General features: G+C 35.0%; 1 protein-coding gene and 1 long non-coding RNA gene across 3 annotated transcripts; one reads left to right on the forward strand and one right to left on the reverse strand.

Annotated features, from left to right (window-relative positions):
- Positions 1-14453: 14453 nt before the first annotated feature.
- LOC145159863 (uncharacterized) lies at positions 14454-16575 on the reverse strand. Its single transcript, XR_013737950.1, has 2 exons — positions 14986-16575; positions 14454-14706 (listed from the first exon to the last, which is right to left on the reverse strand). It is a non-coding gene; the product is annotated as an uncharacterized LOC145159863 (long non-coding RNA).
- A 1515-nt stretch (positions 16576-18090) lies between these two features.
- On the forward strand, positions 18091-20302 carry GID1C (alpha/beta-Hydrolases superfamily protein). Of its 2 annotated transcripts, none has more exons than XM_079078909.1 (3): positions 18091-18492; positions 18827-19835; positions 19920-20302. In XM_079078909.1, exons 1-3 carry the CDS (start codon positions 18454-18456, stop codon positions 19964-19966), a joined length of 1095 nt encoding a protein of 364 aa, XP_078935035.1. In that variant the 5' UTR covers positions 18091-18453; the 3' UTR covers positions 19967-20302. The 2 variants fall into 2 exon arrangements, with proteins under 2 accessions (XP_078935035.1, XP_078935034.1); XM_079078908.1 differs by having other exon boundaries at positions 19982-20302.
- Positions 20303-23039: the final 2737 nt, after the last annotated feature.

A 23039-nucleotide genomic window follows, 5' to 3' on the forward strand; every position in this document is an offset into this window, starting at 1 on the left:
GGCTAACGACCCTCCACCGGTCAAGGAAGCGGTGAGCGAGAGTGGACACCCATTAAACTGCCATTTTATAGGCAGTAACCTTATACCCCCCTTATAGACCGGCTTCGTGAATGAGGCCTACTAATGGTAAGACGACTTTATCTTATACATATCTATATGATTAAAATTATAATAATAGTATAAGGGTTGAATTTTAAACTTTTAAAATTCTAAGGTCTAGTTTGGAATTAAAGTATACATGGGGGGTAACTTTACAAATTCCAAAACTTGAGGACAAGTTTTGAAACCTTTCAAAACTCTTGGATTTTTCATAACTTATGAGTTTAATTAAGGTTTAATGAAAAAAAATTCAAGTTCCATAAATTGAGGACAAGTTATGGAAGACATTAAATCATTTAATGATGACATTAAAAATAGTGACTCTTCTATTTTCATAACTTATGAGACTTAAAGACACTTTAAAAAGAAAAACTCTTCACTTTCCATAACTTGAGGACAAGTTATGGAGTTCATAAAAACCATTAAGATCAAATATTCCAATTAACACAATAATCAAATAATTTTTCTATGATTTAGATTAAATTCATAAGTAAAGATAATTCACATCAACAATTTTCAAGAAATTAGATAATCATATAAACTAATACAAATCTTGAAACTTTGACAATTATCCTTTGAAGACTCTTGGAATTCATAACCTAAAGAGTTAATAAATGAGACATTTCACTTCCATAACTTATGGAAGTTTCAAAACTCTTAAGATCATAACTTTAAAAAAACTTTTGAGTTCCAAAATTTTATGACAAAATTTGTAACTCCTTAAAACCATTTAGATCAAACTTTTAAAACAAATAAAATAATCATATCATTCTATCTTTTAATAAATTGACCTAATTCAACTCTTGTAGTAAAGTGACTCAAATTTTATAAATAATTAGTTTTTCATAAAATCAAGTAATTATCATAAAATTTGACAAACTTCATGTTTTTTTTTCTTTTTTTTTTCCTTCAATTTGAAAAAAAAACATTTGCATCAAATATAATAGAAAACAACCCATGGCTCTGATACCACTGTTGGGTTTTAGTATACTACAACATCCTATGGTGCACATACAACCCTAAATACCTTGGATCTATGTTTTCTCTATTATACATGCAAATGGTTTCCAAGGCATTAAACCTATAACTAGCATGCATTTGACATAAACCATATAATATACTAGTTAGGGAAACATACCTTTTATGTGGCTTGAAGTCTTGATGTATTTGGCCTTAAGAGCTTAGCACCAATAGTATGAAATGCCTCAAATGGAATCACAACACACCTAGGACAAAGGTGGCTCTTGAGAGAGAATTCCATGCACCAAAACACCTCCATATTTCTCTAAGAAAAGAAGTGGTGATTTTGGCTATGGAGTAACCTATTTATATGTAGGATTCCAAGGGTCATGGGTACAACCCATAATCCATACCCATGGGTTTTATGATCCATGGTTCATGTGGCCCAACTCTTTATGTATCCATACATAAACTTGGTCCAACATGGATCATAAGCCCAACACATATAAATATAACTAATTATCATAATTAGTCCCCATAGATTTAATTAGTCTCTTTTGATCACTAAATTAATTCCAAATTAATTCTTGATCGATACTAATTAAAACATATGATTTCATATTAATATATTATAACTTATAATATATTAATAAACCATAAATAACCTTCTCTCAAAAGTCCATCCTAACAAATTGTCCTGATGATATGCAACCCAAATGGACCATGTTACTCTCGGGTCAAGTACATACCAATAATAGTTATGGGCTTAGACATCTAATCCAACACTGACCACATCTTAAAAGGTAGCATTTCTAGCTACAAGCAACTATCGTGATACCTCTACTGATCGCTTTGATTATCTTTTATTTCAATCTTCCGGCTTAAGTCAGATGCTACATCGAACTTGGTTCCCTGAACCACGTAACATACTGATCGTAGTCGGACTCAATTTGATATGACCACTAGGGTCGTAATAACAACAATCTTCTTAGTCATTACCGAAACGACGGTAACGACATGCTTGAATAAAACGGAATCAATTATTGGCTTCTTGGTAACCTTGTGACTTTCCCTGATCCAAGCGTGAGTCCTGTGCTTCCGGTAGTATATGCATCTACTACCTTTCACACCTACTCATACTCGTCCCAAGTATTGTCTCGCAGTCCCCAAGTCCTAAAATCACAAAACAATTTAACACATACGAGTGTGTCCAAATAATCATAAAAATTTCCCTAGACTCTACTAGGACTTCTTCCATGCGCATCTTCAATCATCAATTCTGCTTCAACTCGGTTGGTGATGGAAATTCCAGATGATAGGAAAACTTTAGGAATTACACCAATCGTTCTATCATCCCGCCAATCAAATGTGTACATTCAGATGTACCGTACTTCTCTAGACGTACTGCTATTTTATCAGACGTATTCTAAAGGCAATATACCTCTCTTATGATATCTTCCGATAGGTATCATTCACTATCGTAAGCCATCTCATTTCCTCTATTTTCTCATTCTATCATGGTTCGCATCACTTCCTGAACTTCTGCCATTGTGATAGGTTCGGGTGCAGGCGCAACGACCAATGCATGACCCATCACATTCTCAGGCTCAGGTTGTCATCTTCCTCGGATATTCCTAGTCTGTCTTCACCATGACGTTTTGTACACCTAAGCAGACGTTCGGTGTACCGAGGCGAGAATTTAAGATAGGAAAGTTTTATTTACGATAGACGTATAAATCTCCCTATTACTCCGAAACGTTACATGCCAGTTCTAATATCGTAATTAAACGTTTAGAAATCTGAACACATAAAATTTCCAGATCCGGTCGGCAATAGACCATAGATCCGAACAAATAATAGCATATAAGGCATCTTTATAGCTATAACATAAAACATTTAGCACATAAAACATTTTAGGCATTTTTCCTAAAATAAACTAGTGTTCCTGTCTAAAATATAGCAGACACTCATCTCACAATCATCGCTTAGCACTCTAAGTTTAAGTCTAGAAAATTCCTACAAATTCCTAGTTCGCTTAAACTAATGCTCTGATACCAACTGTGACATCCCCATTTTCACGGCCAGAAAAAACCGATTTTGTTTATCCTTTATAAAAATCAGAGTACCTCTTTTTAATAAAAATGTGCGAAATTTGTTCCCAGTGAAACATGATAAATACGTTATCAGGGCATTTCCGAAGAAAAGTATTTTTATTCATTTTAACACATTTGGGATGTCATCGTCAATACAGAAACATAAGCATAAACAGAACTTACATTTATTATCACTAGTGATTTATATCTCCTTAATCTCTTAGTGTAATGTGACTTCATATCAACACATGTGATATAAATAAACTGAGTGGGCCAGGTTGGGAAACCTGGTGAGTACATAGGGTTTTCAACCCACAATAATATAATTATTATGTTTAATCATCAAACAGTTAACCCAATTACCCATCCCCATTATCTTCTTTACTCTTAAGGATCTACCCTAAGAATCAGTTATTTCTCATTCATTCATTCCTAAGGATTATCCTAAGGAATAGGTACGAAGTCCATCGTTGTCAATGACACAACTGTCAAGCACAGCTGCTAGTTCTATCACTTAGGCGCAGCTGCCAGAATTGTGACATTCTATGTAAGGCGCAGCTGCCAGTATTGTCCTTCGAGCACAGCTGCTAGGGTTATCTCGTTTATTGACAGTATCATTTTCGAGAGTCCACTCGCAATACATGTTAATGGGTTTTTAGAGTACACCGGTAAACACATCGTTCACAACACCTACAGGTTGCGAGCCTGCTAGTGTTCCACTGGACTGTCTAGAATAGTCCATGGTTGTCATCCATACTCTGCTAGATGACGGAGCCAGCATTTGGGAGTAAGGCTTCTCACATCGTCCACCTCTCACCCTTACCTCATGGTCTATATCACCTCTCACCTCATCATCCAACTCATATTTCATCTATTACATCTAGCCATGTTTTACCCCAACATTTTCGTAGATATAAAATACATATACAGTTTAAATCATTTAAAACGTGTATAAAATCGTTCATCTAGCATAGACAGCAAGTACTCAGACAATATGCACACATAGCACGTAATTTATATAAAATACTTCGTATCTATGTGTAAGATGAAAGTAACTATGCACTCACCTGATAAGGTGGTCACTCGGCACTCGAACAACGCCTCGTTATCTCAAAATAAGTTTCCCTCGACAAAACCTAGTATCAATACCACTAGGGTTTAGTCTAACGTTAACCGCGACTAATTAATAGTCTAGCTATTATTATTATTATTATTATATAAGCGTTAAACAACACTCTATATAACTCATAATAATAGCCCAAATAATTATTTTAAGGTCCTAATAATGTTACTATATTGAAACATAAGTTATACTAAAGATAGGGTAGGCGTAGCTCACTTACAACGGGTTTTTCTCAAAACCGGGCTTCACTGGAGTAGCGTTCTCTAGCCGAAAAGATCTTCTTCTCGGAGCCGTCGGGCGCTCCGGGGCTTCCGCCTCGTGCTAGGGAGGTTCCCTAGGCTTTTCGGGGGGTTTCGGGGCTAGAGAGAGGTTCTAGAGAGAGAGAGGGAAGTTATGGGAGGTGTGAGGAATAATGGAGGCTTCACCTCTTATTTATAGGGGGCTGGAGGGTCACTCACGTCGTGAGTTTTATGATGCTCACGTCGTGAGCCAACTTGGGCACCAAGTCACAGCCTGGTGCTGACACGTGACATCGCACATAGGGTGGAAATCAGCCGATTTTCAAAAATTCATAACTTTCGCATATGAGCTCCATTTTTGACGTTCTTTATATCCACGCGTAGGTAAAAACATGATCTACAACTTTCATTTAGACTCCATCGGCTAGTTCTGGACCGATCTTAAATTTAACAGTACGAGGAGATTAGACTGTTAAATGACCGCGAAGAATTCGTAACTCCTTCATACGGACTCCGTTTTCGTCATTCTTTTTACCGTTGAGTTCCTATTAATGAGATCTTCAACTCTCATTTAGGTTGCGAAAGCCAAAAACTGCTCGAACTAAAATTCGAGTTTCGGGCTGTACACTGCTAAGTCGAAACTTCGAAAAATCATAACTTCCTCATACGAAGTCAGATTTGGGCGTTCTTTTTATGGGCGCTCTCGATTTAACGTATACTATAACTTTTGTTTAGATCACTAAGGCTAAAAACTCTTCTATCGTAAATTCACTATTTACGCTTCCCGGTGTCGTGTCAGTTTCGTCGCGAAACTTCGACGGGTCATAACTTCTTCGTTATAACTCGGATTTCGGCGTTATTTATATGTACGGAACCATTTAGACATATTATACAAATTGGTTAAGATTATTTATTCCAAATAATCTTTTGTCGAAAAGTCATTTTCGACCCCTATTATCTCTAAATTGACTAGCCCGGATCTACGGGCGTTACACTGCATATCTGCTACCTCGCATGCACTAACAGACACCAAAATGACAATCCATCAACATCTGGCCACTTACTCATACTATGAATCCAATACAGAGTAAAAGACCTTTTTACCCTTCCTTAAGCTTGGCCCAAATCCAAGGCCCAACTAGATGATAAAAGGCCCAATATCAAAATAAATCCTTACGTCCAAATATGGCCTAATTTTCCAAATTGGGCCTAATGGCCTTCATTCAAGTAGATCCAACAAGCTAAACGCCCAACCATAAATTCCAGACGGTCCATCACAACCCAATGCAAGCCAAACCTAACTCTTGATCCAAAAGGCCCAAATCTCTTCAAGCCCACATTTGGCCCAATTTTCCAAATTGAGCCCAAATCCTTATTGGGACTTGTCCAAAGGTCCGATCCTATAATTGGCCCAAAACACACCTATTCAGTTGGTCCATTAGGGCCCAAGTATCAAGCCCAACAGATGGCCCAATACCCGAAGCCCAAAGTCCAAAATCTGAACAGAGAACGTACGCGGGGCGTACCTCGCCTCGCATTGACCAGTTACGGGGGACTTGACTCCAAACGCGAGGCGTACGAAGCCTTATGCGGGGCGTACCCTCACATGTCTTAAAACTCCCATAAGTGCTTAATGGCTTAAGCACTTAAGCCCAAATTACAGATCCACTACTCAAATGTGCTCTAGAACCATAAACCTCAAACTTTAAGCCTTTGAACGTCCAAAAAGGTCTTAATGCATGGTCTTAATCCATTAAGACCTCCTACAAAGAACAAGGGACCAAAGTAGCTCAAGGGACTTCATTTTTATGCCTTAGGACCCATCCTAGGGTCTGAAAGGACAACTTAACTCGACCAAAACAGAGCATGCACAAAAAGACACTCTTTGGGACAAGAAGGATACCAAAAGCAACCCAAATGAGATCTAACCAATCTAAGCACAAAGGTAGGAACTTTTTACCTTCTGGAGCTTCCAAATGATAAGAGGATCCCATATCTACAAGCTTACTCCATTCTCCAAACACCTTGATGGAACTTCTTCTTCTTCAACTACCCAAAACAGACACTTTTAGCTCACACACTCAAGAGAGAGACTAGGGTTTGGGGAAAACAGCTCAAAGCTATGGAGGTTGGAAGGATAAAGGGTAATGAGCTCATAAGGACACTTATATACCTCCCAAACCCTAAATATTAGGGTTTCACCCTGGCACTCGTACGCCCAACGTACTAGGGCACGCCCTAATATGCTTAGCGTACTCACATGTACGCCCAATGTACTACTCAAACTTCCAAAATCACCATTTTGCCACTAGGGCCTTCCTTTGCCACTTCTTTCCAAACCAAGGGCCAAAATGACATAATTCAAAGTTCAAGGGATGAATTTGAAGTTACTTGAAAGATGGGGTGTTACATTATTTATGCTTATTTAAAATCAGAGTATCCTTTTTAAAGATTATTATTATGGAATTTGTTCCCAAAAATATGATAATAATATTATCAAAGCATTTCCGAAGAAATGTATTTTATTTATATTGAATACGTTGGGATGTCATCGTCAATACAATACATAAGCATAAACGGAAATGATACAGCCTTTCACTAGTTTATCTAAACTACTGGCCTATAAGCATCCTTAAATCGTTCATCATAACATCACGCTTGTGCTCTCGTGCCACTAACTGTAATATAAGAAACTGAGTGGGTCAAGCTTGGGGCCTGGTGAGCACATAGGGTTTTCAACCCATAATAGTTAATTTATTTTCATCAAATCATTTAACACAATTACCCATTCCCGTTATCCTCATTTTCTATCCCTAAAGCATCTAATTCAGGGGACCTATCCTAAGGGATTTTCTTCGGGATAGATAATAATGATTAGGGGATACCTTAGCAATATATGTCAATATGGCAACCATGGGGGATGGAGTACACCTGGTGAACACTTAGTTCAAAAACACCTACATGTTGTGAGCTTGCTAGCGTTCCACTGGACTGTCTAGCATAGTCTGTTGTTGTCATCTATACTCCACTAGAGGACTATATCATCTTTAAAGTCAAGGCCTCTCATAATCTATCTCATCTTTCATATCTCATCCTCTATATCATCTTACACTTACCCATCTTTACCCCCATTATATTTGCAGGTATAAAAATACATATACAGTTTAAATCAAGTAAAACATGTATAGAAATCGTTCATCTAGCATAGATATCAGGAACACAGATAATGGGCACATATAGCATGTAATTATCTTAAATACTTTATATATATATATATATATATATATATATATATATATATATGTATAATATGAAAGTAACTATTCATCACTTGCTAAAGTGATAACTCGAAACTCGGACAGCGCTTCGCTTTAGCACTTGGCTTTCCCTTTGATGTGACATAGGTTCAATTAACACTAAGTCTTAGGCTAATATTCCTTATGAATAAAGATAGCCTAGATCCATCATTAATTCCAAAGTCTATTGATCTATAGCTGATAAGGGATAATCAGGTAGGATCATATCGGAGATAGGGTCTGTTTGGTATACATAGTATACTGTTTGGAAATCCCACTTTAAACACCTCACTAATCCAGCCCATACATCATCCCCGTAAGTAAATCAATCAGTAATATGACATTGGAACTACTGACGAATCTTATTTATAAATTCATAACGACTATGAATTTTAAACATAAATTACACTAGAATAAGATAGAGTGTAATTTTACTTACATAGATTCCCTATACAAAGTCTGGAAATTACACTGGCGGAACTCCAGGATGAAAGCTACTAGGTACCGAGCTCCCAGGGATTTCTAAACTTGCCAAAATATCCTAACTGCTAAGGAAAAATTCGGACCAAATCGAGAGTAATCGAGAGAGAGAGAGAGAGAGAGAGAGAGAATCGAATGTTGTGGGAAAGGAATGAGCTTGAGGCATCTATTTATAGGCTAGGATTTGGGCATGCGCGCCATGAAAGGGCCTTGCGCGTCATGCTCATGGTTGATGTGCTTACCCGGGTGTGGTGCCACGTGTCGAAATCCTGCTGGTGCTACGCGGTGGCTTCTAGAAGGTAGCACGCGGGGCGTAGACGCGTTCAACATTTTTCAAACTTCAAAATTGCGTAACTTCTTCATACGAACTCTGTTTTTGATGTTTTTTTTATCTCCACACGTAGCTATCGAAGGGATCTAGAAGTTTCATTTAGGCTCCGTTGACAAATTTTGAGTTTCATTTAGGCTCCGTTGACAAATTTTGAATTTATTTATTTTACACAGGATTAGACTACTAAAGCCCATATAAAATGCATAACTTTGTCATCCGACGTCCGTTTTTGACTGTCTTCTTATCGCTGTACTCCTATTAACGAGATCTTTGACTCTCGTTTAGATTGTTTCGACTAACAATCAACTGATCTAAAATTCGATATTTGGGCTATCTACTGCTACGCTGAATCTTAGAAAAATCATAACTTCCTTTATTGAAGTCAGATTTGGACGTTCTCTAGGTGTACACTCTTGGTTTAACAAATACTACGACTTTTGTTTAGATTACTAAGGCTAAAAAGTAACCTAACAAACATTTACTATTTACGACGAGTGTTGCTGAATCGGGTCGAATTGCGAAACTTTGACGGACCGTAACTTCTCCGTTATAAGTCCGATTTAAGTGTTCCTTATATCCTCAGAATCCTTGTCACAATTACTTCAACTTTTGTCAAGGGTACTCGACCTAAGTATTATTCTATTTTGGACGTGTATTTTATTATTATTTTATTGTATTGTCGTAACCACGTATACTACAAATAATCACACATAAAGCATATAATACTCAAATAATTTCCCTTTATTATATCAAATAAGTTACAAATAAGTTATACGGCTAGACTGTACAACATCCCCTGATGATTTTTCCGTATTGACTACTATTATTTTACTCTGATGTTTGAGATACATTTTACCATGATTGATTTTGGATCAAATGTTGTACGGATTTGATGGTTTGAAAATAAAAATTTTTATTAGTATTTTTGGGACGTTACAAATGTACCGAATTCGGAGGAATTTACAATAACCTACACAAAAGCGGGTCAAAAGATTTCGATGTGTTTAAGGCGACATTGAATCAATTTGAAAAAACAATGCCAACCCACAAACCTTTTCCATATCTCAAACAATGGCTCAAATTGAAAGATGCTCCAAAATGGAAAGAGCAAACCGAAGGAACTTTACAAACCTCTGGGTTCAAAGCGTTCAAGAAACTCTGATGCACCGTCCCAACAATCGGACAGACGAACACACATCGATATCAACAATGATCTGATAGATCTTGAAAATGAGCAACCTCTTCATCGACCTGTTGGAATACATAAAGCAAAAAAAGTGAATTCGTCGGCTTCGGGATCTAGTGTTATCGATCATTTTGGAGGTAAATTTGATCGATATGTCCAAATACAAGAGACGAAGAGTCGGGTGGAACAAAAAATGATAGAAGCGCAAATGTTATTTCAAGAGGAACAAACGACGCTTCAAACAAAAACCGATATGGAGATTTCGAAGATCAAAGCGGACGATCCCGAAGGCGAAGATTTGGAGATATTTCTCGCGATAAATGAATTCGTTCGAACCCGATATAGGAATAGGGGTAGTTTTTTAGTTATGTTCGACAGTTTTAGGCTTTTTTAACGTTGCTTTTTTTAAGTAATGTAATATTGTATTTCAATGAGAAAACTAGTTTTGTTTTTTTTTTTTAAATCCAACTTGTCTTTACAAGAAATGGTTGTCTTTTATTTCATGTTTTAAAAAAGTTATATGCTTTTAATGTATTTTTGAATTAAATTTAATTAAAAAAATAAGATGGAGTGGTGTGTTAGTAGTGAGTATCCCATAAGGTTAGTGGTCGGATGTGGTGATGATGTGACACCCATCATTATAGTAGTTAGGCTGGTGGGAATGGTGTCATATTTGTCATTGTCCACGTATGCGCCACGTCATCTTTGCCACACTTCATCCAAAATTTGTCATTTGCATGACGTCGGTTGTTACACTTGTCATGCTAATTTTTTTTAATTAATATAGAAAATAAACATTTCAAACATTTTTTTTTTAAATCTTAAATTTCATTAAACATAAAAAAAAAAGTAAAACACACCAAAAACACGTAGAAATTAAAATTACAAACCTAGAAATTTAAAAAATGAAACCATGGAAATTAAAAAAAACAAAAGCTAGATTTTATATTTTTTTTGCAATCTTCTCTTTGACTTTTATCTCCCATTTTCCTTTCACGTCCGGATAGCTCGTTTGTGTTTCTCGTTAAATGGACATGACACGAGTTTTCTCTGTCTCGTGTGCGAGTTCCAAGTATCTGTCCAAGCTCGACTTCAAATTGTCCATTTTTGTTGTTAGTTGGTCGATGTCATCGGAACTAGTTGTCGTCACTTTCGCTTGGCCCGGTCTCTTCCCATGAGACGAGTGGCTCTAGGAACCTCAAAAGGCTCCTCTTCATTGATGTCAATCTCAACATGCGTATCGGACGATTGACTATGCGTCGTTTCAGATGTTTTAGTTCTTTTAGAAGAACCACCCGTAAAAGTTTTAGAATCGTCGACATCATGCTATTTTTTTTTGAGAATTTTACAATATTCTAAACATGTAGAAATTTGAAATTCGCCTTTTTTTTTATTCCGGTACATGTCAAGAATTTTTTACAAAATGGTTTCGTCGTTTGCACCACTTTGTCATTGTTGTTTCACACTCAAGAACACCGCGTTAAACTCTGTCACCACTATGTTGACATTTCTCCACTTCGAATAAATTTGGTCTTTTTTTCCGGTGATCTCCAATATTCATTTCCGTGAGAAAACGTTGTGTAATTTTCCGGAAAAAAGTTGGACCATCTTGGTTGTTTCCTACCACCAGATCTTCGAAAACATCCATCCACGCACGAGCTAACGCCTTTTCTTCGTCCAGTGTCAATTGTTTTGGAAACGCCCTTCCACTTTTTTTGGGCTGTGGTTGATTCCCTTTCGGTTCGGGGACAACTTTAGGTTCCACTTGAGTTTGGAATTGGGTTTGGAAATTGAGTGGGAGTCGGGAAGATCATCAAATGGATTGAACTCATTTTCAAATTGGGATGAGAAGTTCATTTGTGGTTAGTTTTGAAATTGGAGTTGTCTTTGAAATTGTGGTTGGTTTTGGAATTGAGGTTGGTTTTTGTATTGTGCTTGATTTTGGTATTGAGGTTGGTTTTAAGCTTGAAATGGGTAGTAAACACTACCAAAATGTAAATTTGGTGGAGAATAAATAGGCCGATCGCGTTGATTTTGAATGAAATTTGGTGAAGAATATGAGATGTTTGGGTTTGAGTGTTTCTTTTGGTATTTTTTTTTTTTTGAGATTTTGAGTTGGAAGGGGAAGACATTTTTTTCACAAAAATATGTTGAGTTTGAATGAAAAAATGAAGATGGTGAAGTGGGATAAAACAGGTGAATTAGTTGTGTTTATATATGGTAAAAATTGGGGGGGGGGGGGGATTTAAATTAAAAAAAAAATGGTAAGAAAGGGGCATCCAACAGCTAGTGCATTCAAACCCAACCTCCTCTCTCCTCGGTAAGTTCAGCCGAGTTGCCGAGGGCTCGACCCGGTGTTCGCCGAGCTCGCTAAGGTCATTCCCGAGACCTCACTGAGCAACCTTAATGGTAGGTATTGTGGATAACCTAATATACACATGGCAGTGGCGTTTGAGTTGCCAAGGTTGCGAATGTTCTTTAATTTCCGGAATATTTTACATCTCATCTAAGTGTCGGGATTCGTTTGAATATCTCGTTGACTTTTAATTTAATCTTGAAATAGTTCCACATATATTGGATCCAAACCTCCGATGACACAAATTTTATCGACATTCTCGTGATGTGCATTAGGCTGGAGGGAGTGGTGTCACACTCCCTCTTTTTGCCACACTTTTTTTACCACACTCAGGGAGTGGTATTTCATAAAAAGATAAAAGAAAAAGAAGAGAGATAGAGAGAGGAAGGAAGAGTGATAGAAAAAGGAGCACTCCTATTTTTTTTCGCACACCCAAACCGCACTCCCCAAACCGCATAGGGGGGGGGGGGTGTTCACTGCGGTTTCACATGTCACGTAGGCTGAAACCGCACTCCACTCCCTCTGGTCTTATTGTAATTGAAAAGTTTCAATATTTCCATGCATTTTAGCTTGTCCCAATGAATTTTCATCACAGACAAAATTATTGTTTACATAAACCCTAATTACAAAAGAAGGATTTATATTTATAGTTCACTAAAATGAACTAAAACGAAAAATTAAAAGTGCTTACATTCCTAATATCGTAAAAACGCCTTATTATAGTGTATTATAAACAATCTCACACATTTATGACATTGTGCATATTGCTTGCAATCACTATCCTCGACATGCTCATCCCAAACCTTGGCCTAACGACTTGCTTTGCTAATAATCTTCAAGCTCGTTTGAGCATCGCATGATGAAGCTATTTTTATCGTAATCTATTTGAGATTGCAAATACAATCAAAGATAATTTGTAATCTCAAATACAATCAAAGATAATTTGTAGAAAGAATTAGTGAGAGACATGTGAGACGAGGTGTAAAAATAAACTAAATACAACACGTCTAAAAGCTTATAGTAGTTTATACAACGGTTTTTTTGCCATACACAGCAATTTATGCATTATTGAATTGTACAGTACAACATTTTAAAACATCAATTGTTGTGTATGAAGAAAAATTGTTATGTACAAATCATCTCCATTTTCTAATTGATGACAAAGATCAGGTAGTTTTTTTTATAATAAAATTGGAAAGACCATAGCTGACCCGACTCAGGTAGATCCGGTCAAACCTGAAAAATATATTGGTTTTCGTCGTCTAATTTTTGGCCCTTAAAGGCTCTTATGATGGCTCAACCAAATTTGAAATCTCTATCTCTATCTCTATTCTTAATAAAAGACTCCTACACCTGCCACATGTCATCTTATAAACATTGTCTATTGCCACGTGTCCTTCAACCATCCATCTACTCTCTATTTTTCCCGCTCATTGACTCACACACAACGTCCATTGACATTAGTTTCCTAAATATCAACATTTCGGTTCTTACTAATTGAATTAATATTGTATCATCATTTGGCTTAATATTCAGAAATCATTATCTTATATCCTAAATTAGTTGCACTCATTCCATAAAACTAGCAACTGTTATTAAATTAATGTTATTTAATTCATATTAATATTTCGTAATCATTAATCATCATTAACGTGTATCACTTGCCTTTCAAATATTCAGAAATATGGAAATCTTAATTCAAATTCAAACATCCAAAAAAATCCAAAAATTATATGTCAAGTTGGTTACAATATCACTTGCCTTTCAAATATTCGAAAAGGAATCTTATCCTAATTTGAAAATGATATTCTATTTGTCAACCAATGCAAATACGTTTTAAATCTTTCAGGATTTTAATGAATCCAAAAAAAAATTCGTAATCATTAATCATCATTAACGTGTATTACTTGCCTTTCAAATATTCAGAAATATGGAAATCTTAATTCAAATTCAAACATCCAAAAAAATCCGAAAATTATATGTCAAGTTGGTTACAATATCACCTGCCTTTCAAATATTCGAAAAGGAATCTTATCCTAATTTGAACATGATATTCTATTTGTCAACCAATGCAAATACGTTTTAAATCTTTCAGGATTTTAATGAATCCAAAAAAATTTAGGAGCATATTACTCTACATACCTTCTTTAAACTTGAATCTCCATTTAAATTCCTGTTGCTATCACACGGTTTTGCCCTTCATTCTAATTGACAAAATATTTTTTCTTCCACGACTTGTGCAAGAAAGAGATCATATAAATTCAGGTTAGTCCTTCTTCAATCACCACTATTAATCATATGTTTGTAAACCTAATTTAATAGCAATATACTTTTACTATATAGTTTTCTGCGATTGTCTGCCTAATATTATTGTCCAGACTAAGAACATAGATGATGAACACACACACACACATACACACACAAATGCAAATCTTTCTCTATTGGAAACAAACACACAACAATCAAGAAGTCTTATTGTTATTATTTGACTCTTTCTCCATTTTTTTTCCACCTGACATTCGTTTTCTTGACATTGTCCACCACTGGAAGCACAAAGACAAACAAGGAAAAAAGGCATCAGGTTAGTACTGTGATGTATGTGTATCTGATTGCTTTTTATCTGTATGTGTATCTTGCATATGCATCAGATTGTGTATTTCAGTTTGCTTTTGAAATATAATATAAATGACTCATAATCTATTGTGTTGCTATTGTTTGTGTGGTTAAACCACTTTATTTTAAATGTTGCCACATTTCTTCCTCCTTTTTCTTAAAATACATGAAAGACACTCTATTTAAATGTACATTGCTATTTCAGTTACCTGTATGTGTATCTGATTGTGTGTATTGCAATTAGCTTTTGAAAGTCAATCACCTGCTTCTCATTAGAAGGAAAAGTATACTGTTTCGATTTCAATTGTATGTATGATATAACATCCTACTTTCATAGATAAACAATAAAAAAGATTAATGGTTTAGTATAACATCTTATTTCATTTTATAAGTTCTTTATTTTAAAAAGAACTAAACTAATTTAGTAATTCTTATTGAAGACATTATAAACCTATAATGACAACATACTTTCAATTCCCTATTACTATGTTTGTGTTTTTCATTTGTATCATTTATAGCATGATACTTTAACTTTTTTACAACTAAACCTAAATTGTCAACTTTTTCTTAAATGTTTCCTATTAATCCGTTGTAGTTTGAATAATTGTATTACTATGGGCCATTCCTACAATTTTTAAAATGTAGTAGCCATTCATGTAATATATTAAACTCTGTGTGTGTGTGTGTGTGTTGTTTGTGTTTATAATTCATTGCGTGATTGTGGATGTAATATCTTTTTACTCCAGGGACAGAATGTTCATTTTCTGTGTTAAGGGATTATAATTGTCTTTATGTTTATATTTCCATTTGGTTACCTTTTTGCTAACATCCAATTATAGCATTGTATTTTTCATAATTGTTTATAGAATTGTAAGTATGTTGCTATTGTGGGTAAATAATGTAAGTACATTGCTATTATAGGTAAAAGATAAAGTACATTGCCTATATTGATAAAGATAGTAAAGTACATTGCTATGTCCAGTAATTACACCCTCTAATATTCAATATAACTCACAAGCATACACTCGAATTGGCTCAACCCTAGCCACTTTACGAGCAAGTGCACACAACTCCTTCCCCAAAAAAGTTTGTCTTTTTCCTTTTCTCTCCTCTCTCCATCTGAACACCATTCCAGGTAACATTAACAACAAAACAATTATAAAAACAACAAAATATTATTACATTATTTTCTACAAATAAGAAGGGGGAAGCTTTTTGCTATTTTGACAGGTTTTTTAATTTGAATGCTCAAAATAACAACAGACTTTGTTTGGTATGTCTAATCATAATTTGAGGAAACATAAACATTGTGAATGATTTCTTGAAATTTAAAAAATAAAAATTATAAAAGCAGCTATTTATATAATATATATGTTAATAAAAGAAAAAAAAATCATGGGTTAATCAAAAAGATTCATGCCTTGCTCCATCCTCATACCAAATAGTAACCTTGAAATCCAAAAATGAAAATAAATTAGCAATTTTTTAAAGATATAGAGATAAATTTGGATATAATTATGCACTACAATCATAGGTTAAATACTAACAAATTACCGGTGGAAACTCTCCCACCCCAATCGATTTCCATATTCACCAAAAATTAAACCCTAATTTTTTTTACCTGTTAAAATCGCACCTTCATAATCGGTTCAATATATACCAAAAATTCCTCCAATTTAATCGGTAATCGTAGCACATCCATTTTAATCGGTAATCGCAACACAGCTTACCTCTTGTGCACCAATTTTCATTTGAACCAAAGACTGATGAGTTAGATCTTAGTAGAGGTATTTACTTTTTATCTGTTAAAAATTTGTATACCTCCTGTAAATCTTTAATCCAATTTCACGCCTAAATTATAGTTTAAATTTAGTCCCTATACCTGTAAAGAATACCAACATAAGTCCTATTTACTTATTTTTTCCCAAAAACTTTCTACACATATTTAGTTACCTTTTTATCTTTAAATAATATTCAAAAATTATATATATATAACATTAAAACTTTACACAATTATTTATTCATAATTAATAATAACTAGATAGATAGTTATTGGTGTGGTGTTGCCCTAATTTATTTCTTTTATACATATTTTTTTTATAAATGTCATATTTACTCATAGTATAGTAAAACATATTTACCTATAATTTATATTTTTAACAAAATATATTGAACTTACGACATACACACATCGCTCATTTAAGTATCTTCCCTGCAATTCCTCCGTAAATATATTTAATAACAATTACATATACATTACGTAAAACATATATTCATATAAATACATACACTTTTAGATAAGGGCCGTAATATTACCAAGTAAAACTTACAATCTTGTTTACAAAGAAACATCTCAAAATCTATGTTAAACTAGTATGCTTATTTTAGTTATCAAATTAATTCAGTTTTATTTACAATAAGAAATACATTGTATTTTTTCTTTTGACATTTAATATTCTTTTTTTTATATATAACTATTTTAAACATATCAATCGTGATTTACACGGGTTATAACCTAGTTATTATAATAAAAAATTATAAATATATAAAACAATAATTAAAACCAAAAATAAAACCCCTAGATAAAAACTAAAAGTAAAAAATGTTGTACCAAATGTGAAAATTACTAACAAAGCAAAAACCATTTTTATTGTTTACAAATTTCCTTTAAAAACATATGTATTTATCTTTTTTTTTTATCTTATTAAATTCTAGACTGAATTTTATGGAGCCATGGATGAACACATGTCGAGCTGTGCATCATCAAGTATCCTCTCGAAAGATATCTGTGCAAGTTGTCATTATGTATTACTTTTTTGTTTTTTGGTTCTTCGACCATTTCCAAGACAACTAGTTTTATGAAATTTACGTTTTTCGATTTCATATTTTTCAAATTAAACAAAGTGTCATAACAAAAAGTTGTTACAATTATTAATTTTTTTAATAACCGAATTCCAAACAATCATTTTAAATTGACAAAAAATTTTTAAGGCTGATTGATATATTTTTTATTGAGTTTGATAAGAACCTAAATTTTACTCGTTCAGATTTAGATTGTTTGATATCACGTTTAAAAAATTCTGATTCAGTTCTAACTCATGTGATATGCGTTTTAGTCAGATTCGTTGTTGTGTCAATCAACAATTATCGAACAAACTTTAATTAATTTAAGTTAAATATACTGTTACATTTAAATTGAATAATGCAATTAAAATCCAAAATAATAATAATATATAAAGATATTTGAGTGATGTGGTGTAAAATAATAATAATCGGGGCTCACTTCACTTAAATACAACTACACACGAGTACGGTACCATTTGGGTCTCTCTTTTATCGTTTCTATTGTCCCTAGTGCTTAGCCACACCCCATTCTCACCTAACATTTTAGCCTTATCCCATACTTTCTTGCTAACCTGCGCATCAACCCCTTTCTTTCACCTTATCCTTCACTCGCCACTCCTCTACTTCCAATCTTCCATGGATCCCCCTGGCACATCCACGTATCCATCATCGAATCAAACAATATTCACTAGACTAGAAATGTGATGTTCCATTGATTTCATTTTTCAAGCTCTGAAGCTCCAAGAAGATACATCATACATCGCCATTCAACGTCTGTTTAGGGCTTTTTCTTATTTTACGTTTTGTTTAAATCTTCTTCAAAGTATCCGTTTATGGCGGGAAGTGACCAAATTAACGTCTGCGAATCAAAGGTATCTACGCTCTTAACCTCTTCTCTTATCAATTATCATTCCGTTTGCGTACATATTTTCTTCTCTGGTTTGTGTTGCTCCGATTTTTCGAGGTTTTCCTCTATCTATCGATCGGGCTTTGAAATTTCAAATTTCATTGATATATATCGAGAATAAGTTACACTGAGATAGAAAGCAATTAGGAAAAGCTAAATACATGCTACGTAGTACGTATAATTTGCAGTTATTTCACTGGTTTAGATTCTGAATTGGCGCTAGGGTTTAATGGTTTATTTCCATCGATTGAGAATTTTGTTTACTATTTCTCAAAGTTTGCTTTTGTTTATGTTCATAGAGGGTCGTTCCACTGAATCAATGGATCCTCATGTCTAATTTCAAGCTGGCTTACAACCTTCTCCGGCGACCGGACGGTACTTTCAACCGCCATTTAGCAGAATTCCTCGACCGGAAAGTCCCAGCGAACGTGAATCCCGTCGACGGAGTTTTCTCCTTCGATATCGTAATAGACCAAACAATTAACCTCCTCTCTAGAATCTACCGACCTGCAAACGACACTGAACCCGATGGAACACTCTCCACAACATTCTCTCAGCTTAAAAAACCCGTATCAACCTCCGACGTCGTCCCCATCATAATATTCTTCCACGGTGGTAGCTTCGCCCATTCATCTGCTAATAGCGCAATCTACGACATTCTTTGCCGCCGCCTTGTCACTCTCTGCAACGCTGTCGTGGTTTCTGTAAACTACCGCCGTGCTCCTGAAAACCCTTACCCTAGTGCATACGACGATGGCTGGACTGCTCTTGAATGGGTCAACTCACGTCCATGGCTACAATCCAAAGACTCAAAAGTTCACATCTACCTCGCCGGAGACAGCTCCGGTGGCAACATCGTCCATCAAGTTGCTTCACGTGCAGTCAAATCCGGAATCCAAGTCCTCGGAAACATACTTTTAAACCCAATGTTTGGTGGGAACACAAGAACTGAATCTGAGAAACGTTTGGATACAAAATACTTTGTGACAATTCAAGATCGAGATTGGTATTGGAAAGCGTTTCTTCCTGAAGGTGAAGATAGAGATCATCCAGCTTGTAATCCTTTTGGGCCAAGAGGTGTAACTCTTGAAGGAGTTAAATTCCCGAAAAGTCTTGTGGTTGTTGCTGGTTTGGACTTGATTCAAGATTGGCAATTAGCGTATGCAGATGGGCTTAAAAAAGCTGGACAAGATGTGAAACTTCTATACTTAGAAAAAGCCACAATTGGGTTCTACTTGTTGCCTAATAATGATCACTTTCATACAGTTATGGATGAGATTCGTAGCTTTGTGACACCAATCTCTGATTGTGAGTAGACTATCTACTTTCACCACTTCACTACTTCACTAGTTTCATTAGATTGACATACCCTTTTGAGGTTTCGTTTTGCAGCTTCTAAGATCGTGTGCCACTATTTCTACTACAGTACTAAGTACTAATTATCCAGTTTTCAGCTAAGGGTTTTGGCTGGATCTGGAAGTATGTGTTTTGTTGCTTCTGCTTGAAGAAAAGCGTATAACTTGGTGTGTGGTTGAAAGAACGCCATTGTTGTTGACTCTGTTTCATGAGATCCTACTTTCCAACTTCTGGATCCAAAGGAGAGGAAGAAAGGAGAGCATCCTAATTCCTGAAGGTTATTTTTACTTAGTTTTTTTTAGCATATGTGTTGTTGATTTGAGTTTGGGGATGAACCCTTACATATATATTATGTGTATACATGTTTTAAGAGACGCATATTATATATATAAAATATAAATATGTTTGTTTTTGTTTCAGTATGGCTTCTTCCTGTTACGTTTTCTCTGTTTTATTCTGATCATGGTTCTTTTTTCTACAAATTTGTGACCATAGTAAAAAAGTGTGTTTCGTATAGGTTATAAGATGGATTTGGTATTTGTGGGCTACCTATTTTAAATGGATTTGGTATTGTGGCAGATACAATAATTATGAAAAGTACTAAGAGAAAAATGGACCACCAAACTAGTCTTAAAGGCATCAATATCATTAAGTTCAATGGCAATTTTATTATATTCTTAAAGTAAAACATTTTATGAATAAGATTTTATGCAACGTGTAACACATATAAACCATGAATGGATTATATCTCACATCTCAGTCTCACGGCTATTGTTACGCGTTTGTATCCCACATATTAGGACCACGAAAGTAGGCCATTGGAGGAGCTATCTATTTAGTATATACTATGGAATTGTTGTGTATCTCACATATATTTGGACAAAGTCACAAAACATACACACAAGATTAATAAAAATGTCACGAATTGTTGCGTAAATCAAATGTCATGCGTTTATAACAAAATCATGCGCAATGTCAAATGTCCATGATATTATGTTTTACAAATACCTATTTTTTGAAAGAAAAAAAAAATTGTTGAGAGCGAACAATGTAGTTTTTATCCATGTAGAAATGTTTGGTTAAATAGTCATAAAATTTAAAAGGCAAATAATAGCTTTTGGATTATTAATTTTTTATTCTAAATTAAAATATTTAAGCTCATACTTCCAAATGGAAGATTTACTTTTTGTTTTTTTGTATTTGATATTTTTTTTAAAAGTAAAAGCTCAAGATTTCAAAAGTTGATTGCTAAACACACCAAATTTTTTATAAACTATTACATTATGATCTATGAGCGATCATTTCAATTTTCAAGTTTACATGAAACTTACCCCACACTAAAGTAGGGATGAGCTACTTAACCCAAAAACTAAACTGGACTACAACCGGTTAGAAATACTCGATTTTTTCGGTTATTTCGATTCTGGTTTGGTTTGGGTTGGTTCTGGTACCGGTACCGGTACTGAACACTTTTTGAGATAACATATTTTTTAGTAGGATCGAACCGAAATTGGTACTGGTACAGAACCAGCTGGTACTGTTTAGTCGTATTCAATCTGGTTTTCGGTTCTCCGTTTACTTCTTAATCAATCTTCGATTATCCCGGTTTTGGTCCGTTCTGCTAGGTTCCGAAATCGGTTACATCCCTACACTAAACGCCTCTTAGAGGTCCAATTACAATTGCCAACGTCAAACACCTACATAGATAGCCAAACATGAATAACTGTTAAGCTACTACATTTTTACCACAATATATTAATTTACGTGTCATGGTATCTTAAAGTCATATCAAGTCTCATTAATACTTAGTTAAGCACCTTTGACCTTACAAAAATATTTGTAGCAAAACCTAGAATCCAACAATAAGAGTGAAAATATTTCACCATGTTTCAACACATAATTCATACATTTTATAACGTTTCAAAAATACCGAGTAAAATTTTCATTTTAAAAACAATAAACCATACAAGCGAGTTGTTTCAAAGCCAATCAAAATAGTATATATCATTTAAACATCAGAGTAAAAATCACAAATAGCCAATATGGAAAGTCTCTGGGGGATGTTGTGCAGTCATGTCGGGTCATTCCCTTTCGTACCGGAAGTACCTGAAACCATAAACATAAATCGTAAACACGAAGCTTAGTGAGTTTCCTAAAATATCACATACCATCCATACATCGGGCCCCGTCCGGTAACAGGCATGTAACATATAATGGACCCCGTCCGGTAACAGACATGTAACATGTAATGGGCCCTGCCCAACACATATATAATATGCCCTGTCCAAACATACATACAATACATGCAAGAGTCACAAAGACAACTAACATACTATAAAGATAATCCAATGGGTTGGCATTGGTGCTTTCGATCCGCAAATACTGTGAGGAGACTCACCTCAATCCGAAGATAACCAAATCTCACACTCGCTGCTGCTACAAAAGCTCCTCATACTGAACATATCCAAAACGACCCTAATTAACAATTATGGTTATTGTAACATCCATAAAATTCAAACAAATTTAAAACTTTTTCAACCATTCAAAAACCATTAATTATTACAAAGTGTTTTCAAAATAGTTTCATGTCAGAGTATTCTAGAAATCAAAATCATAAAATATGAGGAGGTGCACGATCAAGCATTCGCCTTCCCGCGATCATCAGAACTACCTGAAACAAAATCAACAACTGTAAGCCCGAAGCTTAGTGAGTTCCCCCAAAATACCCGCACAACAAATAACACACATACAATAACAACATACTATGGGCCCAATCAACCATCGGGTTGGAATGCCCCAGGCCCTCAACCATTGGATTGGATTGCCAACATACTATGGATCCAATCATGTAACGCCCGCAGATCCGGGCTAGTCAATTTAGAGACGATGGGCATAAAAAATGAGTATTTGATAGAAGATTATTTAGAATGATTAATCTTAACCAAGTATTAGTATATGTTACAACGGTTCCGTACATATAAAGAACGCCGAAATCCGAGTTATAACGAAGAAGTTATGGTCCGTCGAAGTTTTACGGCAAAACCGGCACGGCACCGGAAGACGTAAATAGTGAATTTACGGTAGAAGACTTTTTAGCCTTAGTTATCTAAACAAAATTTGTAGTATGCGTTAAACCGAGAATATACAAAAAAAAAA

Source organism: Lactuca virosa, chromosome 2 (assembly GCF_052849685.1).
Source record: "Lactuca virosa cultivar CGN04683 chromosome 2, Lactuca_virosa_CGN04683_v6, whole genome shotgun sequence".
In the NCBI taxonomy this organism is placed as follows: domain Eukaryota; kingdom Viridiplantae; phylum Streptophyta; class Magnoliopsida; order Asterales; family Asteraceae; genus Lactuca; species Lactuca virosa.

Coding starts and splice junctions, on each gene's coding strand:
- GID1C (XM_079078908.1), top strand. CDS start 18,454: ATGGCGGGAAGTGACCAAATTAACGTCTGCGAATCAAAG. Junction 18,493..18,826: donor TTAACGTCTGCGAATCAAAG/GTATCTACGCTC, acceptor TTATGTTCATAG/AGGGTCGTTCCACTGAATCA. Junction 19,836..19,981: donor TGTGACACCAATCTCTGATT/GTGAGTAGACTA, acceptor TCCAGTTTTCAG/CTAAGGGTTTTGGCTGGATC.